This window comes from Cavia porcellus, unplaced genomic scaffold, assembly GCF_034190915.1.
Source record: "Cavia porcellus strain 051 isolate PalLab524CR breed Dunkin Hartley unplaced genomic scaffold, mCavPor4.1 scaffold_10, whole genome shotgun sequence".
NCBI classification, from domain to species: domain Eukaryota; kingdom Metazoa; phylum Chordata; class Mammalia; order Rodentia; family Caviidae; genus Cavia; species Cavia porcellus.
This window is the reverse complement of record NW_026947493.1, coordinates 70,900,535-70,920,483: the sequence shown is the minus strand read 5'-3', so window position 1 is coordinate 70,920,483 and position 19,949 is coordinate 70,900,535. Positions and strand designations below refer to the sequence as shown.

At 49.0% G+C, this 19,949-nt stretch overlaps 1 protein-coding gene across 5 annotated transcripts in view; it reads right to left on the bottom strand.

Moving 5' to 3' along the window:
• Window positions 1–19,949, bottom strand: part of Matn2 (matrilin 2) — a 118,062-nt gene that overhangs the window by 72,459 nt on the left and 25,654 nt on the right. For all 5 annotated transcript variants that reach the window (XM_063257606.1, XM_063257603.1, XM_063257604.1 and 2 more), the window contains exon 3: window positions 2,891–3,460. In XM_063257606.1, the coding sequence (XP_063113676.1) occupies window positions 2,891–3,460 (570 nt within the window). The remainder of the gene's footprint in view (window positions 1–2,890; window positions 3,461–19,949) is intronic.

Genomic DNA, 19,949 nt, shown 5'->3' with positions numbered 1-19,949 from the left:
TTTGTGGCCCAAGGGCCCCCCCCCCCACATCCCTGGCATTCCAAGGACTCCACCACCTCTGCTGTGTACACTTGGTGCTTTTTGAATCAGGCACTCTGCTGTTCTGGAAGAAAGCATCTTGCCTGCAGTCTGCAACCTTCCAGGTGAAGAACCTAGGCTCTGACTCCCCAGCTCTGCTACCTGAAGTTGACTACCCTTTCTAAGCCTCAGTATAATGGGGATAATAATAGCACCTGCCTCATAAGGTGTGTTAAGTGTGTTAAGTGAAGTGTACCTAGCAGCAGACAAGATTAGCTGTTATCAGCAAGATGTAACCCAATGCTTCAGAAACAAACAAGACTAACTTGGAAGACAGTCCTCACTGAGGCCTGGGCATTGAAGTATAGATCAAAACTGAGGCCAGCAGCCAGGCAGGACTCTGGGAGGCTGAGGCAGGAGGGTTGCAAGTTGAAAGACAGCCTGGACAATTTAGCAATTTAAGGAAACTGTCTTAATATAAAATAAATAAATAAACAAATAGGGCTAGGGATGTAGCCCAGTGCAGAGGGCCGGAGATCAATCTCCCATGCACAAAAAAAATAAATAAAATAAACCACCGGAGACCAGTTGCCTTGTGTGCTGATCCTCAGTTACAGTATTACCCACACTGAGTGGGGCACTGTCTGCATGTAGAGCTCCTCTTTCCAGATGAGGCAAGCGGGGCTCCAGACACAGAAAGCATTTAGCCACCATCAAGCAGCCGGAGCCTTCTCACCCTACCGAGGCTTCTGAGTTTACTGTGCCAGGTGAGTGCCAAGCACAGAGCAGGTTCACCCAGCAAGGCTAGCCTGAGGGCACGGCCATCTGCGAATGAACGTCACCTCAGGAAGGAGCTTCTAGTTCCTGACATGCTGAGGAGTGAAAGAGCCAGAGATTTGGGACAGGAGCCCTCCCTCCCTGGCTGCATTCCGGGCTGGTTCACTAACTCACAAGCTTGCTAACCCCAGAGAAAGGAGGGACAGGTGGAGCCTCTGCCCCGCCTGGTTTTCCTGAGGATCAAACACAAAGGCACACGGAGAAGCGCTCAAGGAATGCAAATTCCTTTGGTCTCTACCAAGACTGCTACAGAGGCCCCGGGCCTATTCAACCTCTTAGGACGGTGAATGAGGTTGTTGAGCCAAGCTGGGTGGGGTGGGGAGGGCAGACATGAGACAAGATGGGATGGATGCTTCCTTGGAGCTACCAGACTGCAACCAAGATTGAGGGCAAAGAGTCCCAGCTGCCTCTGAACGGTGCTGCCTGGGCTTAGCGCACACAGTCAGCTTCTTCCTGCCAGGCCCACAGGCCTGGCTGTGGGGCTCCTCCGCCTGGCCGCATTGCCTTCCCCTGCTGATGAAGCCCTAGCTGGGCAAGGTGATGCACGCCTGTGATCCCAGCACGTGGGAGACACACACACACACACACACACACACACACACACACACACACGGAGTCTTCTGCTGAGAGTTCCAATGCCCATGAGTAGACTGTCAAAAGTGTTAGGGAACCAATTTCTCCTTTTTAATATTTCCAGGAAAGGGGGAACATAAATTCTGCAGAAGTCATTTAAAGTCATAAACCTTAAAAATGTTTGCAGCGTGTTCTTCTGATTGAAGTTTTCCAGTTGACGCGGGCCATGCCACACCACAATAATACAGCCTTTCCGTGGCGCCAGGGAAATGGCACTTTTGAATGTCTTCCAAATGACATTGCAGAGAGAAAGGTTATTTTTCCTCCACGGCATTGATTTTTTAAGTGAGTCTTATGATTCTATAATCAAGAAAAAAAAACAGGGTCTCTGCTTTTTGAGGTTAGTTCTGGCCACATTTTTTTAAAGACACATCAAAAATACATCATTTTTCTGACTCACTAAGGCTTCCATGTCAGGGGCAGTAGGGGTGTCTCAGTTGTCACATTCTGAGAATCGGTCCTCAAAGCCCTCTGACGGACAGGGCTCCCTCCTGGGCAAGTGGTCAGGAGCCTGGCCCCTAAGCTCATTTCCACTAATGCCCCAGGGAAAGACTGGGCATTTAAAAATTAAAATTAAAAATGGATCTTTCAATCCGAGCACCGAGACACACACCTGCAATCTCAGCACTCAGGAGGCTGTGTGTTCAAACCCAGCCTGAACTGCATAGTGAGACTGTGTCTCAAGAAAACCAAATAAACTAATAATGAGGAGGAGGGTAGCAAAGGCAGCCACAGGGGCAGAAAGGTGCAAAAAAAAAGCGGAGCCAGGTTGGAAGTCCCTGGGAGGAGCGGGAAGGAGGGCTAGACGGGGAGAGGGGAGAAACCAAGCAGAACAATGCAGCCTGAGGACTTGGGCGGCAGCTTTCTGCAGAAGGAGCTGGGGGGGCGGGGAGGGGCCTGCCCTGCCGGGTGGAAGGCACCAATACCCACACCTTGGCCTCTCAGTGCCATGCCCTGGTCCTCCATTGAGAAGGGGCCTGCTGCTAATCACCACCACAGGGCACAAGGCCTTCCGTGGCACCCGCACTGTGCAAGGGGTGACATCATGACTTCGGCCTTCCATCCGTGCCCCGACTCACAAGTTCCACCTCAGGGACCCCAGGGACAGCCCCAGTGCTGCAGATACCCTCTGTCTGTGCTGGCCTTGGGGTGTGTGCACCCTTGTACCCTGAGCGCTTTCTCCACTGCATGACTGCAGTTACTCCTCTGTGCCATCATGTTTAGGAGCTGTCTCCTTGGCCAAAACAGAAGCCCCAAAACAACGCCATCTGTGTGAGTCCCTGCCGAGATCCACTGCCAGCATCCCACCCAGGACACGGCAGCTCAGAGTGAGCACTCAAAGATGAGTGAATGAATCCAGTGACATCCCCACCCCTAAGAGCCACAGAGGAGCAGGACTTACTGCACAGCTTGTTCTGGAACACTGAGGTCAGCGACTCTATCTGGCTGAAGTTGGCCACCAAGAAGACATGGTCCTCGTGGGGTTCACTTCCAATGGCCTTGAGTGTGTTGAAGTCCACTTGGCCCACGCCAATGGCGAAGATCAGGATGCCTGTGTCCCGTGCCTTTGCGGCCACTTCAGCCACAGAATCCTGTGGCCTCCCGTCTGTCACGATCATTATGACCCGTGGCACGTTTTCCCTGAGGGGCCGGGCACCCTCTGCTTCTGAGAAGGCGATATTCAGGGCATACTGGATGGCCAGCCCTGTCATGGTGCCCGTGGACAGGTGCCGCATCCTCTTCACGGCCCGCTCCACCTCGGACTTCCTCTTGAAGGTCTTGAGGGAGAACTCGTTCTTGACCGTGCTGCCATACTGGAGCAGCCCCACCCGGGTGACGTCAGGACCGATGTCCAGGAACTGCAGGATGTCCACGATGAACTCCTTGACCTTCGCATAGTCCTGGGTGTTGACGCTGCGGGAGCTGTCGATGATGAAGACCAGGTCTGCCCGTTTATTCTCACAGGTGCTCTCTGTGGGGGAAGAGAAGCCCAGCTATTAGAAGAGAGAAAGGACCCAGAGCAGATGGGCTATTGTTGGAAATCTAGAACTGATGACTACCCTCAGGCCTCCTGAGTTTGGTTTTCTTCCTCATCCAAGGAAGTGATAAAGGGATAAATAGATATTTTTTTTGCAAGATAAATAAACATACGAATTATTTATCTCTAGAAAGTCATCAATGCAATTTTTAGGCGACCAAACACATACATTACTGCATTATTTGCTGCATGGTACAGAAGCTTGGCAGAGCCCTGAGGAGAAGGAACATAAAAGCTTACACCATCCATGGGTTCCCCGTCAACCTGGGAAGACAAACTAACGGAACAATGGAATCATAGCTAGAGCGGAACTGTGGTCCTGAGGACAGCTGTTAAGAGAACGGGATGTTAAAGAGACATGAGCTGCTCTCTGGATGCAGAGCATCTGGACTAGAAAAAGGGGTACCAGAAGGAAAGCCCGGGACAGGACAGAGGCGTGGGTGTCAGTGCCTGGGGCAGGTGAGTAGGCTGCAGCAGAGGCACACCAGGCGCTGCAGGCAGGCATCAGCTGCAGAGGTGGCTGGGAGCCAGTTATAAGGGACATAAGCTTATGGGGAGAAATCTGAACACCATGCTGCAGATGAGGCGACATCTAGGCCTGGCGTTTTGTGTCTCCGGAGGGAAGTCATGTGATAAAGCAGGGCTGGTCAGCAGCGAGGAGCGGAGCTTGCACTCCGCACACATGAGCTCTTGGGACTCGGTCCCCATCTGGGAGGCAGTAGTGGAAACGGAGAGAAAGGACCCAGTGCAGACACATTTCATAAAACATGGCTACACCGTCAAAAAGCAAACTTCTCCCTTTCCACCCTGACAACAAACTATGCCGCTAGTGCAAAAGGGACTGTGGAGTCCACAGAGGAAACGCATCCTTCTAGGCCTGGGGCTGAAGAGGATGCTGGACGGCAGGGGACAACAGGCTTCTTGCTGGAATTCCTCAGTGCTGTGGGCTACCGCCTGCCGTGGATGGTCTGGATATAGCGAGTGTATCCTCTGGAGTCGCACACTGGACTTCAATGCCCAGTGTGAGTTTTGAGACTCTGAGGGTGTGGAGCCCTAATCCAGTCCTGACATTTAGAGGTGGCAGGTGACTAGAACTAGATATGGTTGTCGGGTGGAGCCCCCCTCTCTGAACACCGATGACTTGATAAGAAAAGGGCGAGACACCATACAGGACACATCCACTCATGTGCTGCATTTCTTGCTGTGCAGCACCCTAGGCTGCCCTGGAACCCTGCCAACAGGAAGCCCATTACCAGATGTGGTCTCTTCCCCTTTGTCCCACCATAAAGTTACCCAGCCCCAGGTACTTCCTTATAGTAACAGAAAATGGACTAACAGGCCACCTTTACGAGCCCAGTCTCTAATCCCCTTCCCCACCCCCTTCCTAGATTTTGTATCCAAATCAGGATTTGAAAGGGATTAGAAAGGGGATTCCAAATGCTCTAAATCTCAATCACTGCAGCTGCAAGAAAAAGAGAGAAAGCCAAAAATGAAACAGTGAAGCCAGTCATAAGAATGGGAAGCGGGAAAGGCCATGAGCTCACCCTGCCCGGGCCAGCTTGCCAGGCTGTGGCTCGCCCCGTGTGCCCCGCCCACCTCCTCACTGAGCTCCCCTCTGACCGCTGTAGAGGAGGAGGTGCCCCAAACTCCAGGAGCCTGGCCGGATGCTAGCCTCCCACCACACAATTCGGACAGTGAACCTAAGGTGAATTCTCAAGCAGCCCCACCAGCTGGCTTCAAGGACCAGAAACAGCGACATAAAATCTGACATTTGTCAGATTTTAAAGAAGATTTTAAAAATCTTTTTTTCCAGAGCCCTTTCAGCACAATGACCTCATTTCATTTGCAAGTTAAGCTACTGAGAAAATAACCAGGAGTATCACACCCATTAGATAGATGGAAAAATGGAGATGAGGAGAGTCCAAAAATCTTTACAAATACATGGAGATGATACTAACACCCAGGAGAACCTCTCTGGGTAACTGTGGGAATGTTGGAATGAGTGAGGACAGAGCCAGCATGGAGCCGGATGTGGTAGTACTTGCTTGTAATCTCAGTATTAGGGGAGGCTGAGGCAGGAGGATCCCAAGGTCAAGTGCTGCCTAGGCAATTTAGCAAGACCTGGTCTCAGAAAACAGTAAGGGCTAGGGATGTGGCTCAGTGGTAGAGCACCCTGTACCAGTACCACACCCAAAATAAAAAGACCCATATGGTAGCTGTCCTCTGCCCACCCTGTGCCTCCAGGCCTCTTTCCTCAGTCTGCACTGTGCCAGGGCTATGGCTTTCAGCTCTGCAGTTGGTGCTGCACTCAGACATGCGCTCGAGGAGGGGCGTGGGATGGACAGGAGGGCAGTCTTGTCCCTGGAGGAGTCCTGGAGGCCAGGTTTCTAATTTTCACGGTGGTGCCCATGGTTGAGCGTCCAGCCGATAACAGAGCAGGTCCCGGGAAGGAGGACACCCCTGGATGCAGGCTAGGCCCTCTCCAGGAGCCCCACCTGGAGCCATACTTCTGGCCAAAAGTACTGCTGGGATATGGCCCAATGGTCCCCACTTGCTCAGGACAGCAGGGCCCAGGCTTCAACTCTGCCGTGGAGTAGGATATTAATTAAAGAGAGAATGGTCCATAGAGGATTGGTCTTCTGAGAACTCTGGCAGCACAGGATTCTCCTGGCCTGGGATTTTTATCATGGGTTTTAGTCATGGTATCAACACATCTCATGAAGCATCATAATCAATTTAGAGGGAAGCCTGGAAGGTCCATGTCGAATTGTGTGCAAAACTGGATCGGTTCCCATCAAAGCAAATGGCTAGTTTCCACAATGTCTGGACACTTACAAAAATACCACAAAGCTTCAAAATGTTGTTGGAGGTTCCAAGCGGGTTGTGGTTCTGAGCTGAAATCATCAGATCCTGGCAGCCTAAGTGACCGAGTTTTCCCTAAGAAAACTTCAGGTCCCCTGAGGGTTCAGAGCTATCACTGTTCCTGGAAGGGCTGATGCAGTGGTTCTCAACCTTGAGCATGCACCCCAGTTCCCTGGGGCACTTGCTAAAAGCCACAGCCCCAGAGCTACTGATTCAGTAGGTCTTACTAGGGGGGCACCTGGAAATATGCATTTTATCATGGGCTGGGAAGGAGAGTTTCAAAAATGGCGGCTTGCTAGGGGATTGGGCAGACAGAAATCATATTAGATGCTAGAATATGACAACATGGAGAGGGCCAGATGGATGGATAATGATTCTTATTAACCAAGACAGCACGGCTGGAGGATTTAAAGTCGTGCTGAGACTTCGAAGGCTGATAACAGGAGGCTGCAAATCCCGCACCTTTAACGCGGCACACTGACTAGTGGATCCAAGAGGAAAAGCTGTGTTGGCTTTTGGCGCCAGCTAGAAATTGAGACTCGGGACCCCGAGAAGCAGCCAGGGCCACCCAGCTGCACCAGAGGACATTGTGAGAAGCTCTGGAGCTCAGAAGCCAGACACAGTGCAGTTTTCTGACCATTCCATGCTGTGTCGGGAACGTAGTGAAGGCAAGCGATACAGTGTACAGTAGACCCAAGAGGACGACCTGCACTGCATTCTGGTGAGTACTAGAGACTGGGTCCCGTGGCTGCTGTGGCTGGCTGGAAGACATCTTGGAATTGGGCAGAGCCCTGCGCCGTGATGGTGTCAGTGATACAGAGAGAACTAGTGGAGGACATCTTGGAATTGGGCAGATCCGGTGCCACGGTGACATTAGATAGTCGCTCCAGGCACAGAGAGGTCTGGTAGAGGACAGATAGGATTTGGGCAGAGCCCTGTGCCATGGTAACATAAGTCAGCTGCTTCTGGCACAGACAGAACTGGCAGGATCTGCTGGGGCTGAACCAAGCCACTGGTTGGGACCCAAAAAGCAGATACAAAATAGTTGCGACTCTGTGACATCCACAAAGTACATCCTAACTTGTGGATTGGCTGGCACAGAGGCTGGAGGCTAGCCTGCATAGTCCCTGCATCCCTGCCTACCCCAGATAACAGCAAATTGGGGAGGGCAGCAAAACCTCAAGTCAGCACACTTCTGAAAGGCCCTAAGCAATACAGAGAGGGCCAGAGACCCCCAGGACACTCCAGTCTGAAAGAAACCAGAAGCATGACAAGAGATAGAAATAAAAAAAAATCTCCAGCTGCTCAACATGGGAAAATAAGCCCAGGAGAAGTAAACACAGAAGAGAACAAGCACAGTAACCATCCAATACTAGACACAGCATCAGCCAAAATTAAGAAATACTTCTATGACTTCATAGATGAATTTAAAGCTGTACTCCTGATCCAAGTGAGGCAAGATATGAAGAGATTAAAGAAATGATAAGCCCTGCCCAAGAGAACACAGATGGAAGAATGGAGGAAATCAGAAAAGAAAGAAACTTCTGAAGAAGAATTTAAACATAACCTAGAATACATGAAACAGATCCAAAGAGATTACCAGGAACTAAAAAATCCATTGAACATTAGCAAAATGCCTTGACAGAAACTAGTTAGCCTTTTGAAACTTGAAGAGAGATTTATGATACATGATCGTGAAAGAAAAGACCTCTTAAAAATAAAGAGGAACCAGAAAGAAACAATTCAAGGGCTAGAAGATTACAAAAGGATCCATAACTTAAGAATAAAGAATGTGAGTGAGGAAGCAGGAGCAACCAAAAATGAAATACAAAGAATATTCACAGACATATTAAAGGAAAATTTCCCATGTATAGCAAAAAGAAATGATATCCAGATAAAAGAGACATACAAAACACCAGCTACCTACAACCAAAACAGATCTACACCCAGACATATAATAATCAAGATTCCAGAAATCCACCAAAAGAACAGAATACTAAAAGCAGCCAGGGAAAAGAAGCAGATAAATTACAACAGGAAAAATTATCAAAATAACAACAGACTTATCAACACAAACTCTTAAATCAAGAAGGGAATGGCAGAAATATTCCAAGTCCTGAAAGGAAATAATTTGCAACCAAGACTGATATACCCATCAAAACCCTCTCTCAAAATTAATAGAGAAATAAGATGCTTCCAAGACAAGGAGGAACTGTGGGAGTTCATGGCCACCAACCCAACCCTACAGAGAGTGCTGAAGGACATGCCAGAGAAAGAGAGGAAGGGATACCAGGATTCCAGCAACAGTGGCAGAGAGGCCTCAGTGAACGGGGCAGACAATGGAACGAGGGAATAAGGTGGACAAATTATAGCAGAAAAGTGGAGTAGCAGACATGAGGCAGAGACGGTAAGCTATATTCTTTAGTATAGATAGCTTTGATACACTATAAAAAAGGCAGAGGTCATTGTTAATAGTGTATCAGGATTTAAAAGACACAGTAGTCTTATCACCCTGTTTAGTTTGAATTTAATTTGTTCTGGTTTGTCCACTTATATCAGATTTGAGAGCACAGACATCTGACCCAAAAATAGCAGGTTATACCATGGTAACTATCCTTAATTTCCTATTAACTTAAACCGAAACCCTGTATTACTTACATTGTTTTACTATGACTGATCTTATCTGAATCCAATTCATTAGACCGCGATTTTGCCTTGGCTGATTTTATTTGAATTTGGTATGCTTGATAGTATCAACCCTAAAAGTAGAGGCATCTGCTCTGAAGATGACAAGATGTAAAAGATATCCATACCGGTTTAGATTATTAACAGCTCTCAAGTCCTACAAAGTTTTCAAAGTTGTGTTTCTATAAAAATAGCTATGTAGTACTATGCTTAACTATATTAAGCCTGATGATGTAGGCAAGTCTATTGAAAATAACAAGAGAAAGCATAGTAACTAGGGTAGATCACCTAATATTGTGGTCTTATGTGTCTTTTTCATTGCATGTTTTTCTAGGAATTTGTTTTGCTGTCTTATTAGGATTTGTTTTTCCCTATAATACAGAGAGGATAGATATACATGTAGAAATTCACACATGAGAAGATTTTCTAAAAACTATTTAGGGAACAGATTATATAATGCAAGATGTAATGAACAGATACTCTGAAGAAGAGACACTAAGAAACCCAATGCTAATTCTGTAGCATTATGATATAAAATCTACTAATATTCAATGATCAGAGTGATATTAGTCTAGTCTCTTAAGTTCAATTTCAGCATATGTAAAGATAAGGACAGCTACTACGAAGAGAATGAGAGACACTATGGTAGTTATTATTGTCTTCCCCAATGTCAGATCTTGAAGACCTAAAAAGCCTTCATCATCCTGTAATGAGTTGATTAATTCTGCAATATGCAGTATGTATTTAATGTGTGTGAAGATGGGGACAACTATTTGGAAGAAACTAGAGACAATTAGACAGTAAAGATCTCCAGTGGACTTGCTTTGAAATCTGTATTTCTTTAAATTGTTTTTTAACTGTTTTGTTCTGTTTTGCTATGTTTAATCTTACCCTCTTTAAGATAAAAAACAAGCGTGTAGGACTGATAACCATATTACTAAGTTTTTGTTAGATCATTGAGCAGAACTGTTGGCAGTGTCACTATTTGAATGTCATTTTAAATACTTTAATTTTGTATGTAACAATAGCTGAACAGCTATTTCTAAGATGACAATATGTAACTTATCAACTGGTGATTTCTTACCATTTATTTTTCTGTAATTATGTATTATTTCTACCCTTTTTTATATTCATGAATTTTTTTTTTGTTTCTTCCTCTTTAAATTAAAAAAAAAATATATGGGCTGGGATGCAGCTGAGGATACCTGCTTCGGGCACCACTCTGAAAATGACTACTCTAGGAATAGAGATTTGGGGGCTTCTGTTATTGGTTTGTGTTTTGTTTTTGTTTGTTTCAGTACTGGAGACTGAAACCAGGACCTCAAGCATGCCAGGCAAACCCTGTACCACTGAGCTACATCCCCAGCCCCTCGAGAGATCTTTGGAACCCAGAAGTCCTGGGAAGTCTTGGCCTCCCTTTCTCATTGTCAGGGGGGGAACTAGCCTCATCCACCTTGGAAGCCATGCGATTGGAAATACACTAAGACTTTAGCAAACATTCATATAATTAAATGGTGAGGGGGCTCCAGGTAGAAGGGGCTGAGTCTGAGTAGTCAGTCCAAGGAGATGATGACAACCATGAAGTCAAAAAGTTCTAGAGCAGATGCTAACGCAGGCCCAGACTTCAGGACCCAAATCTCTGCCGCTTTATGAGGGAGCACGCTTTGGAACTTTTGGTTCCTGGAACCATAGATTAATAAAACCTTAGGGCTGAGGGTTCCAAACAGCATCCATTATCACTCAGATTATGGAAGAAGAAACTAAGGCTCAAAGAAGTGACTGCCCTGCAAGGCCCCAGGGCTCATGACTGTTGGTCCCGGGACTACAGTGGTGCCTTTTCTCCTGTCTCAAGGCGGGTGCCCTTGGGAAGGTCCCAATATGGTCAGCATTGCCACACGAGCTTTACAAGTACTTGGGATCACTCCAAAATATTTTCCATGAAAAGCCTTTTGCTTCTCTCCAAGGGTCTGCTGAGAGATGTTTCCAGAAAGTGGGCTGTCTTCCGCGCATTCCTGTCCTCTGGTGAGATGTCTGATGAATGACATCTCTGTCCCCTCGGCCTGGAGGAAGAACAAAACTCTCCCTGTGGCCCTTCATGCCGTTTGGGTAGCTTGTGGTCACACAATAAAATGTCATCCCTCTGACCACAAAGAAGGGGTCTGGACTATGTCAACAGCGCTTGTAATTCTGTCAGCTCCACTTAGAGTCCATGCTGTGGGCAAAAGAGGACTGCTTACCTTCCAGAGAAGGGGAAACTGAGTCAGAACAACTTAAAGCAACATTTCTACCCAGCAGAATGACAGCATGCAACACCACCCTGAGGGCTGCGGCCTTGTTGCTGGTCAGCTGCCCCTGCTCTGGCTAAACGCCATTGTGGCTGCGGAGAGCACAGCAAATACTTCATGGAATCTTCCTGGTAGGTCAGAGAATGCATGGAGTGGGAAAGGGTGTGAGTCTCTATGATGAGGGTAAAGCAGTTCCATCCAGAGGGAGCTCTGAAATCCTCAGCGAAACAGCAGGGCCCTGTGATCTTAGCACAGGGCCACCTCTGCCGGCTCTGTCCAAGGGGTTGTGAGCGTCCCTGTAACCTCGTTGATCTGTAGTCTCTTCCTCTAAAAAAATGTGCATAATAATTCCTCACAAGGCTGTTGTGGGACTCAAAAATAATAGCGTACTAATGTATAGATCGTTGCTGGAGAAGTAACACCCACACAGTAATGGAGGAAAGGCTTATTCAGGCTCACGGTCTGCAGAGGTTTCAGTATGCAGCTGGCTGGTTGCAAGGCAGGGTGCCATGGCAGAGGAGAAACAGCTCGTGGCATGGCAGGCAGGAAGCAGCAGGCTCCCGTCTACGTTCCCTATTGGTTGGTACCCCCCCCCAGCCAGGGTGGGCCTTCTCCTCTCTTGAATAAATCCATCACCCACACCCAGAACTACACTATACCAATCAGCAGTGGACTCCTGCATCAACACACCCATGATACAGTCACCCCCCCGAAGCCCTACCTCTGAGTGCGCAAGGCTTTGGGGGACCTCTGGATACAAAGCATAACAACCATAGCACTGAGCACTTGGTAAGTGCCACAGCTTGTTTGGGATGCTTTCACATGCTGGCTCTATCACTCTTCACACCCACCTCAGGGAGCAGGAGGTGCTGCCCCCATTTTAGAGAAGAGGACCATGAGTCTAGAGGGTTAGAGAACTTGGGAAGGGGAGGAGCTTGGATCTGACCATCTCCTCTAACTCTGCTGCTGAGCTAAGAGCCCCCACTTTAAGCCACCAGTCTACACACGTACTTGGTGAAGGGGTTCTGTCCTTCTAAGTCTTCTCCTTTCCTCAAGGTACACCAGCACTGCTGGCTGGCGGGGTCAGCTCTTGCTTGCTTGGACTCGGGGCCTGAGAGCCATGGCCCAAATGTCTGCTTCCCTCCAAGGCTTCTTCCTCACTTAGTGACCACTTGGAACTAAATAAAATGATGAAAACAGACGCTCGTCTCCCAGCACCGCAGCAGCCCAGGAAGCCGGGTCACTAGCTGTTCACATCTGCACGCCCTTGACAAGTATCCCTCGAGAGCCCAGGAGGTGCCAGCTCTGGGGAGATGCGGTGGCAGGACAGGTGTGATGGAAGGACAGCGGGCGCCTCCTCTGAGAAGCTGTGGGGAGCACAGTCTGGACCACAGGAAAATGCCCCGGGAACAGATCTCAGAAAACATGACACTTCGCATCAATTCCCCGAGACACAAGCAGATGGTCTGTGGGCATTCACCATGAGAACCATGAGAAATTTAATGAAACAAGCAGAAAAGGCGTAACAGTTTCTGGAACAGCAGAAGGGTGTGTGGATTAGGAACCGGAGAATGGTTCCAACCAGTACTGACGGCCTCCTTGGAGGTGGTGATCGGGAACCTGGAGTGAGACCAACGCACATGTTTGTGTATTTCGCTGCGGCCGCATTCACAACCAAGGCTGTCCCAAGGAGTCAGGAGAGGGACAGAGGCAGCTGACAGGGCGACCCTTGCTTTCCTATGATACTAAAGCTGGGGAAGTCGGGCACGGGGGGGGGGGGGGCACGGTGAAAGATAGCAGGATGGGTGACCGAAGGCCCAGGTAAGATCACAGAACGGCCGGAGCTGAAACGCAGGAGGGTGTAAACCGAGATGACAGGACGCAGTTACCGTAAGCACAGGGCCACAATAAGAGAAGGAAACGGCTGCCATCAGGTAGAGAAATGAACTTCGGAGCCTTTCCAAGGTGATTCACACGGATGCTGAGGCCACGGCTACTATGACTCGGGCGATGCAGGGAGCCAAAAGCCGCAACTGTCCCAGCCACCAGGAATAAGCAGAGGGTTTTCTAATTCCCCACGGGTGACCCGAAACACTGTAACGTGACGAGATCATAAAACTTCAGAAAGAGACTCACAAGAAAACCAGCTCACCAGAGTTTTAAAAGGACAACAGGGGAAAATGAAGGCTTTGAAGATGATGGTGGTGACGACGATGACAACCACAATGACAGCTTGAATAGCTCTTGGCACAGGTGCTCAGGTTTTCAGACAAAGTTAGCATGCCTTCTCCTGTTCCTTGATTTGTCACCCCCTGCAGACATTAGTGGTTGATTCTGGCCTCCTCCTCAGCCTTCAGGGTGCGTTTAACACCAGACTCCAGGACCTCCACACGTCTGCCAGGGTTGGTACAGGAGACATTTTGCCAACTTTGTTCAAAGACCAATACTTGGCAGCAAAGTTGGAAGTATTCAGTATTGCCCACTTCGGAGAAACTGAGTCAGGGTAAATTAGTGACCGACTTGTGAGCCCTTACGTAAGAGTTAACTTCCTATTTTTCAAAGAGAAATAAAAGGGCAGGCAGACAAGACTGTACATGAGTGTCCAGAAAAGGCTCACAGCAGAGGACTGCCATGGGTCATGGGGACAGAGCAAAAGAAGCAGAGACCTTCTCAGGAGCTGGGGATTTAGCTCAGTGACATAAGCGCCTCCTGGCAAGCACGAACTCATGAATTCGATTCCCGTTACACTCTGTACAGAGACCTTCTCAAATTGTAAAAGCTGGATGAATGCCCCATCGTAGGACATCCAAACACGGGAAGAGAGTGGCTGGGTAAAAAGATACCATGTGACACAGCACTGCAACCCTGCCATCATCCAGCCCCCATCAGACACCTGCGATGTGGCCCCTGAGGACCCCATCTGGTTCTGTCCCCTATGACTCCAGATCATGACCAGCTCTCAGGTCCTACAGATCATCTGAAGGATAGTCTGGAGGAAATTCAGACCATCTCCATTCTGGTGCCATCTAACCTGCAGCTCCCAGTATTTAGGTCACTTGACTGGCGGGCTATAGACCCTGGCCAGGTCCGGAAAGCCCAGAGTCAATTTTTCCCTCTCCAATTCCCCCGTTAGTCAGGGGCCAGCTGCTGCGTTACATCACCCAGACACGGTGAGAAGAATGGATGAGCTGCCACTTTCTCTGAGTTAGTCATGCACCTCCATTCACATCTTCCACAGGAGCTGCTGGAGGAGAGCCGGAAACCCCGGACACATTTTACTAGGGAGGCACCCTGGCCCACTTAATACTGTGGACTCATCAGAGAGTCATTCCCTACTTGGTAACACTTTCCAAACATTTTTCCAAATCCTGAAGGGGCTGGTGGGGGAGAGGGGCGCTGTGGCTCTGTCTATGAGGACTCCTTAATAAACAGAGTAACAGAATCAAGACAGGAAGCATCTCTGAGAGCGGGAAAAATGAGCCAAAACTAGGAATATGCAATCTAATTGGTAAAAATAGCAACCACTGTTGGGCTCAAAAATCAACTGAATGAACCTCGGAAAGGGGGACAGCTGGATCAACAGCTGGTCAGAAGATCAAACCAGGACCCAGCCCTTGCGTTTCTCGCCTCTGCCCAGCCTCAGCACTGGGACAGACACCTCAATCCAAAAAGAAAAGAGGAGTTCAGCCGCAGGATTCCTGTCAACACGCCACCCAGAGGCTCCACCACCCACAAACTGGAGGGGCTTGTGGGACAGACGCAGTTGTGTCCAGCTGACACTTTCTCCTTTCTGCCCAACCCTCTCGTCAATGGCCTACCCATCCCAGGAGAGAGGGGCTCTCCAGACAAAACGGACCTCAATCTCCCTCTCTGTATCTCAGAACTTTCCTATGAACCAGTATTTTGATGACTATCATTTATCTGCGTCACAACAGCTGGACCTGGCAGCTAAGCCTCACAAGCTGTTTCGTTAAAGCCAGCATCTGCTAAGGTCGCTGACAGCAGTGCCCAGCTCAGGGCCAGCATGCCCAGGGATGCCCATCTGGGACTTCCTTACGCCCTTTGGTGCACACAGGTGGGAGTGTGAGCCAACAAGGCAGGGGAGATCTGCAGACAGCCTTCCCTGAGCTGGGGCAGAGCTCAGGGCACAAGAGGGACAGAGCTCCTCAACGGTTAGGGGCCTCAGAAGCACTGGTGTCTTCGTCACTTTCCATGTTGCTAGGAATACAATATCCAACACCTCCGATCCAGAGAAGGAGAGGTTTATTTTGGCTCATGTTTCAGTCCAAAGTGGGCTGACTCCAAGTCGGGACCATGCAGCAGAGGAGCCAGCAGAAAAGAGCTGCTCAAGGCATGGTGGACGGAAGACCAGAGTTGAGGGACGCACCAGGGAGGGAGACAAACCCTTCCCAGCCACGGCCCTAATACCAGCTCCTCCAACCAGATCCACCTCCTATCAGCAGTTAGCTATAAATTTACAGGTGGAAGAATCCACCAATGAGGACAGCACCCCACTATCCATTCACCTCCAAAAAGAGCCCCTATGATTGCATGAGGCTTTAGGGGGACATCCAGATATAAACCATCACACTCAGTGTGCTTATTTAAAATACTAGATCCTATCTGGTTCCCTGGGCCCAAAGAATCACTCTCTTGGGCCAAGACCCAGGAATCTGCCCTGGCAATTGCTTCAGGTGCTTCTTAGGCTCAACATACCTGAGAGGTCTGTCCCTGAGGACAGGTGAGCCCAAGAGACCATCTGCCAAGGGGCGAGAGAGAAGATGGAGGCAGGGAACCCCCCACTTGTATCCCCACAACCAAGAGATGCCTTGGAAATAAGGTACCCCAAATCCTGGATTCACCTGTTCCCTCACTCAAACATTCCACCCCACTGTTGACACATACATCATGGACTGCAGGTAGGGCCAGACAATAAAGGGGACAGGCAGCATCATACTGCCCACTTGTAGATGAGGAGGACACCCACAGTCCTGAGAGACACTGGCAAAGGAACTGACAGCCCAAGTCCTCTGACTGCCCCACCTATGTATTTTAGCCTCTGCTTCGCAGCAGATGACCTGTGCAGACTTTCCTCCCACAGGGAAATGTCCCAGGGAAGCGTCTCTTAGCCTCACTGTTAGCAGAGGCCAGAAGATAAAGCATAATCCCCAACCGCTCCTGTCCATACAGACCTCCCCGTCACCCTCTGTCCCGGGCAGTGCCCTGGGCTGCATCGCTGGGCTTCTCTGACCTGCTGCCTTCTCCTCACACGGTGGTGACCAGGGCAAGCACAGCCAGAGCTCATGGCCTGCAAGTCCCACCCAACCAGATGCCAATCTACGTCCCTGTGGGGCCCTGCTCAGCCAGCTTTCCCGGAGGCCTGGCTCGGGGCAGGCACACAGAAGGTGGCGAACTGAAGGCCTTGTGAGCAGTACCCAGTGCCTGCTGCTGTGGGTGTGAAGCACAGGCCAGAAGGCCACGGAGACACGCGCAGAGGTGACACGAGGCACATGGGGTAGGACGAGCTACTGAGCAGTTCCTATAGCATGTGAGTCACCAGGATACCCAACCCCAGCTCCTGAATGGTGGTAGAGACTGTCTGGCTGGGTGAGGGACACGGCCCCACATGATACACAGCTATAGTGTCTACTCTCTGAGGGTGATTGTCACAGTGGAGGTGTCTCCATGGTCACCCCTCACAGCCTACTGGGTATCCCTGATTGGAAAGAAAGAGCTACAGCTGGGCGTGGTAGCACACAACTGTAATCCTGGTGCTCAGGAGGCTGAGGCAGAATATCTTTGCAAATTTGAGACTCCTCTGGGCTACAAAGTGAGCTCAAGTCCAGCCTGAACTGCACAGTGAGACCTTGTTTCAAGAAGAAAAAAAAAGCTGGGCATGGTGACACATGCTTACAATCCCAGCACTTGGGAGGCTGAGGCAGGAGGATCGCTGTGAGTTTGAGACCAGTCTGGGCTACAAAGCGAGTTCAAAGCCAGCCCAAACTGCATTGTGAGACCCTGTCTCAAAAAGACAAGACAAAGAAAGAAAGAAAGAGCTAGAAGGTGGCAGGGAGAAGGAAGTTGTGGTAGCTGTGCTCCCCATTCTGCCAGACACCCCCTTTCTCTTCTCTCTGCTTGGGCGTTTTCCCTTGTGTCCCAGTGAGCCACACAAAAAAGCAGCTGGCACCAAGGAGCCAGGAACCCTATACTTCTCCCAAGAACACTCCAGCTACAGTCTGGTTGGTTGGTTGGTTTGTTGTTTGGTTTGTTCTTTGAGTCAGGGTCTCACTATGTAGTACAGGCTGGCCTGGAACTCACTATGTAACCCAGGCTGGCCTTGACCTCATGGTGCTCCTCCTGCCTCAGCCTCCCGAGTGCTGGGGTGACAAGGTGTGCACCACCATGCCTGGCTGCCACTTATTAAGTTCTTTCTACCACTTACAAGCAGAAACCAAGTCCCCAGGCCAAAGCTGAGCTTCCCAACACGTGCAGAGGGTAAGTGAATACATACAAAGTAAATTTATTATTCTCTCTCTCTCTCTTTTTTTTTTCTTTTTTAAGACAGGGTCTCACTATGCAGTTCAGGCTGGCCTTGAGCTCACTCTGTAGCCCAGGCTGGTTTCGAACTTGCAATGATCCTCCTGCCTCAGCCTCCTGAGTGCTGGGATTACAGGCATGAGCCATCACAGCCAGCTAAGTTTATTATTCTCAATCAAACTCCTCACCATCGTTCCTTCTCAAACTGAGAAATAGCCACATCTTAAATTATAATACAAGCGGGGCTGGGGATTTAGCTCAGCGGCATAAGCGTCTGCCTTGCAAGCAGGTGGTCATGAGTTCGATCCCCAGTACCGAGAAAAAGAAAAAAAATTGTAATACAAGCCCAGCATGGTGGAACACATCTGTAATGGCATCACTTGGGAGGCTGAGGCAGGAGAATCATTGTAGGCTCCAGGCCACCAGCTTGGGCTACACAGTGAGGCTCTGTCTCAAAAACATTGCGATATATACACACACGTATTGGCATGAACACACACACATGTATGCACACACAACCTCCTAAAAGAAGACACCTACAAGCAGATGACTCCTGCTTTCGGCAAATACAAAACAGCACAGGCAAATTTTAAAAAGCAAAATGGCACCAGGAGTGGTGGTGCACACTTATAATCCTCGTGCTTAGGAGGCTGAGGCAGGAGGATCATTGCAAGTTCAAGGCAGATCTGGGCTACAAAGTGAGTTCATTTGACCCACTGGAGTGTTTTTACTTCATGATCGGAGCAAGCGCCTTGGCCTCTTTCTGAGAGTTCAGCAAACGAGCAGCAATGCAGGGTAAGAGGCAGTGATCGCGCTGCACGCCGTGACCAGCCAAGGTGGTCTGTGTCTGGGAAGCTGCCTTTCTCCTCGCCTCGCACGGCTGCACTGCACACAGCTTACAGAAGCCAGGGGCTGCGGGTGCCACCTGAGAGCCAGCTGGTAGAGAGGATGGATTCCTAAGATTCCCACGCAGTGTGAGCAGCTGGAGCTCGGCAGAGTACTGGCCCCGGTGGGGTGGCGGTGGTGACCCCTGACTATCACGTTGCTGTTGTGACAGGAGGAGCAGGTGCTGGGCAGGCGAGGAGGTAGAGGGCATTTCAGGGGCAGCAGGCAGCAGGAAGGGGGGGTGCACAAGCACACGAGGCGCCCCAGCTGGGACAAGACCAGAACGGCAGGCTGTGGGTGGAGGACAACACCTTCCTCCAATGTAAGAAATTTACACATTAAAGAGCCAAGTATGGTGGCAAACACCTGTAATTCCAGTTACTCGGGAGGCTGAGGCAGGAGGATTGCAAATTAGTGGTTAGCCTGGATATCTCAGAAAGACCCTGTCTCAAAATTTAAAAATAAACAAAAAACATTAAAGAGTCAGGCATATTCCTCAGTGATAGTGTATCCCTAAGTTCAATCCCCAGGGCTGGGGATTTAGCTCAGCGACATAAGCACTTGCCTTGCAAGCATGTGGTTGTAAGTTTGATCCCCAGTGCTGGCAAAAAAAAAAGTTTAATCAACAGTATTATGAGAAAAAGAAGAAAAAAAAAAAAAGAAAGAGAATTAGGAAAAAGTCAAAGATGTTCACTCTTTCTTATTCAGTATAGTTATATAAATATTAACCAGAGCAATTAGACAAGAGAAAAAATAAGAGGGATACAAATAGAAAAAGAAGTCAAATTATCACTTTTGCAGATGATCTGCTCCTGTACTGACAAAACCCTAAAGACTACCAAAAAACATTGAGAAGACAAATGAATTTAGCAACATAACAGGACATAGAAATCAACATTGGAAATCAATAGCTTTGCTATATACCAGTAAGGAGCTACTTGAGAAAGACATCAGGAAAACAATTCCATGTGTAACAGCTTCAAATAAAATAGCTAGGAATCGATCTAACCAAGGATGTAAAATACTCAGGGAAACAGCCCCTGCCTGGAAAGCACAAGGTCTTGAGTTTGATTCCTGGTACCAAAAAAGAAAAAAACTTCTGGGATCATTCTAACCAAGGAGATGAAAGACTTCTACAATGAAAATTTCAGAACACTGAAGAAAGAAAT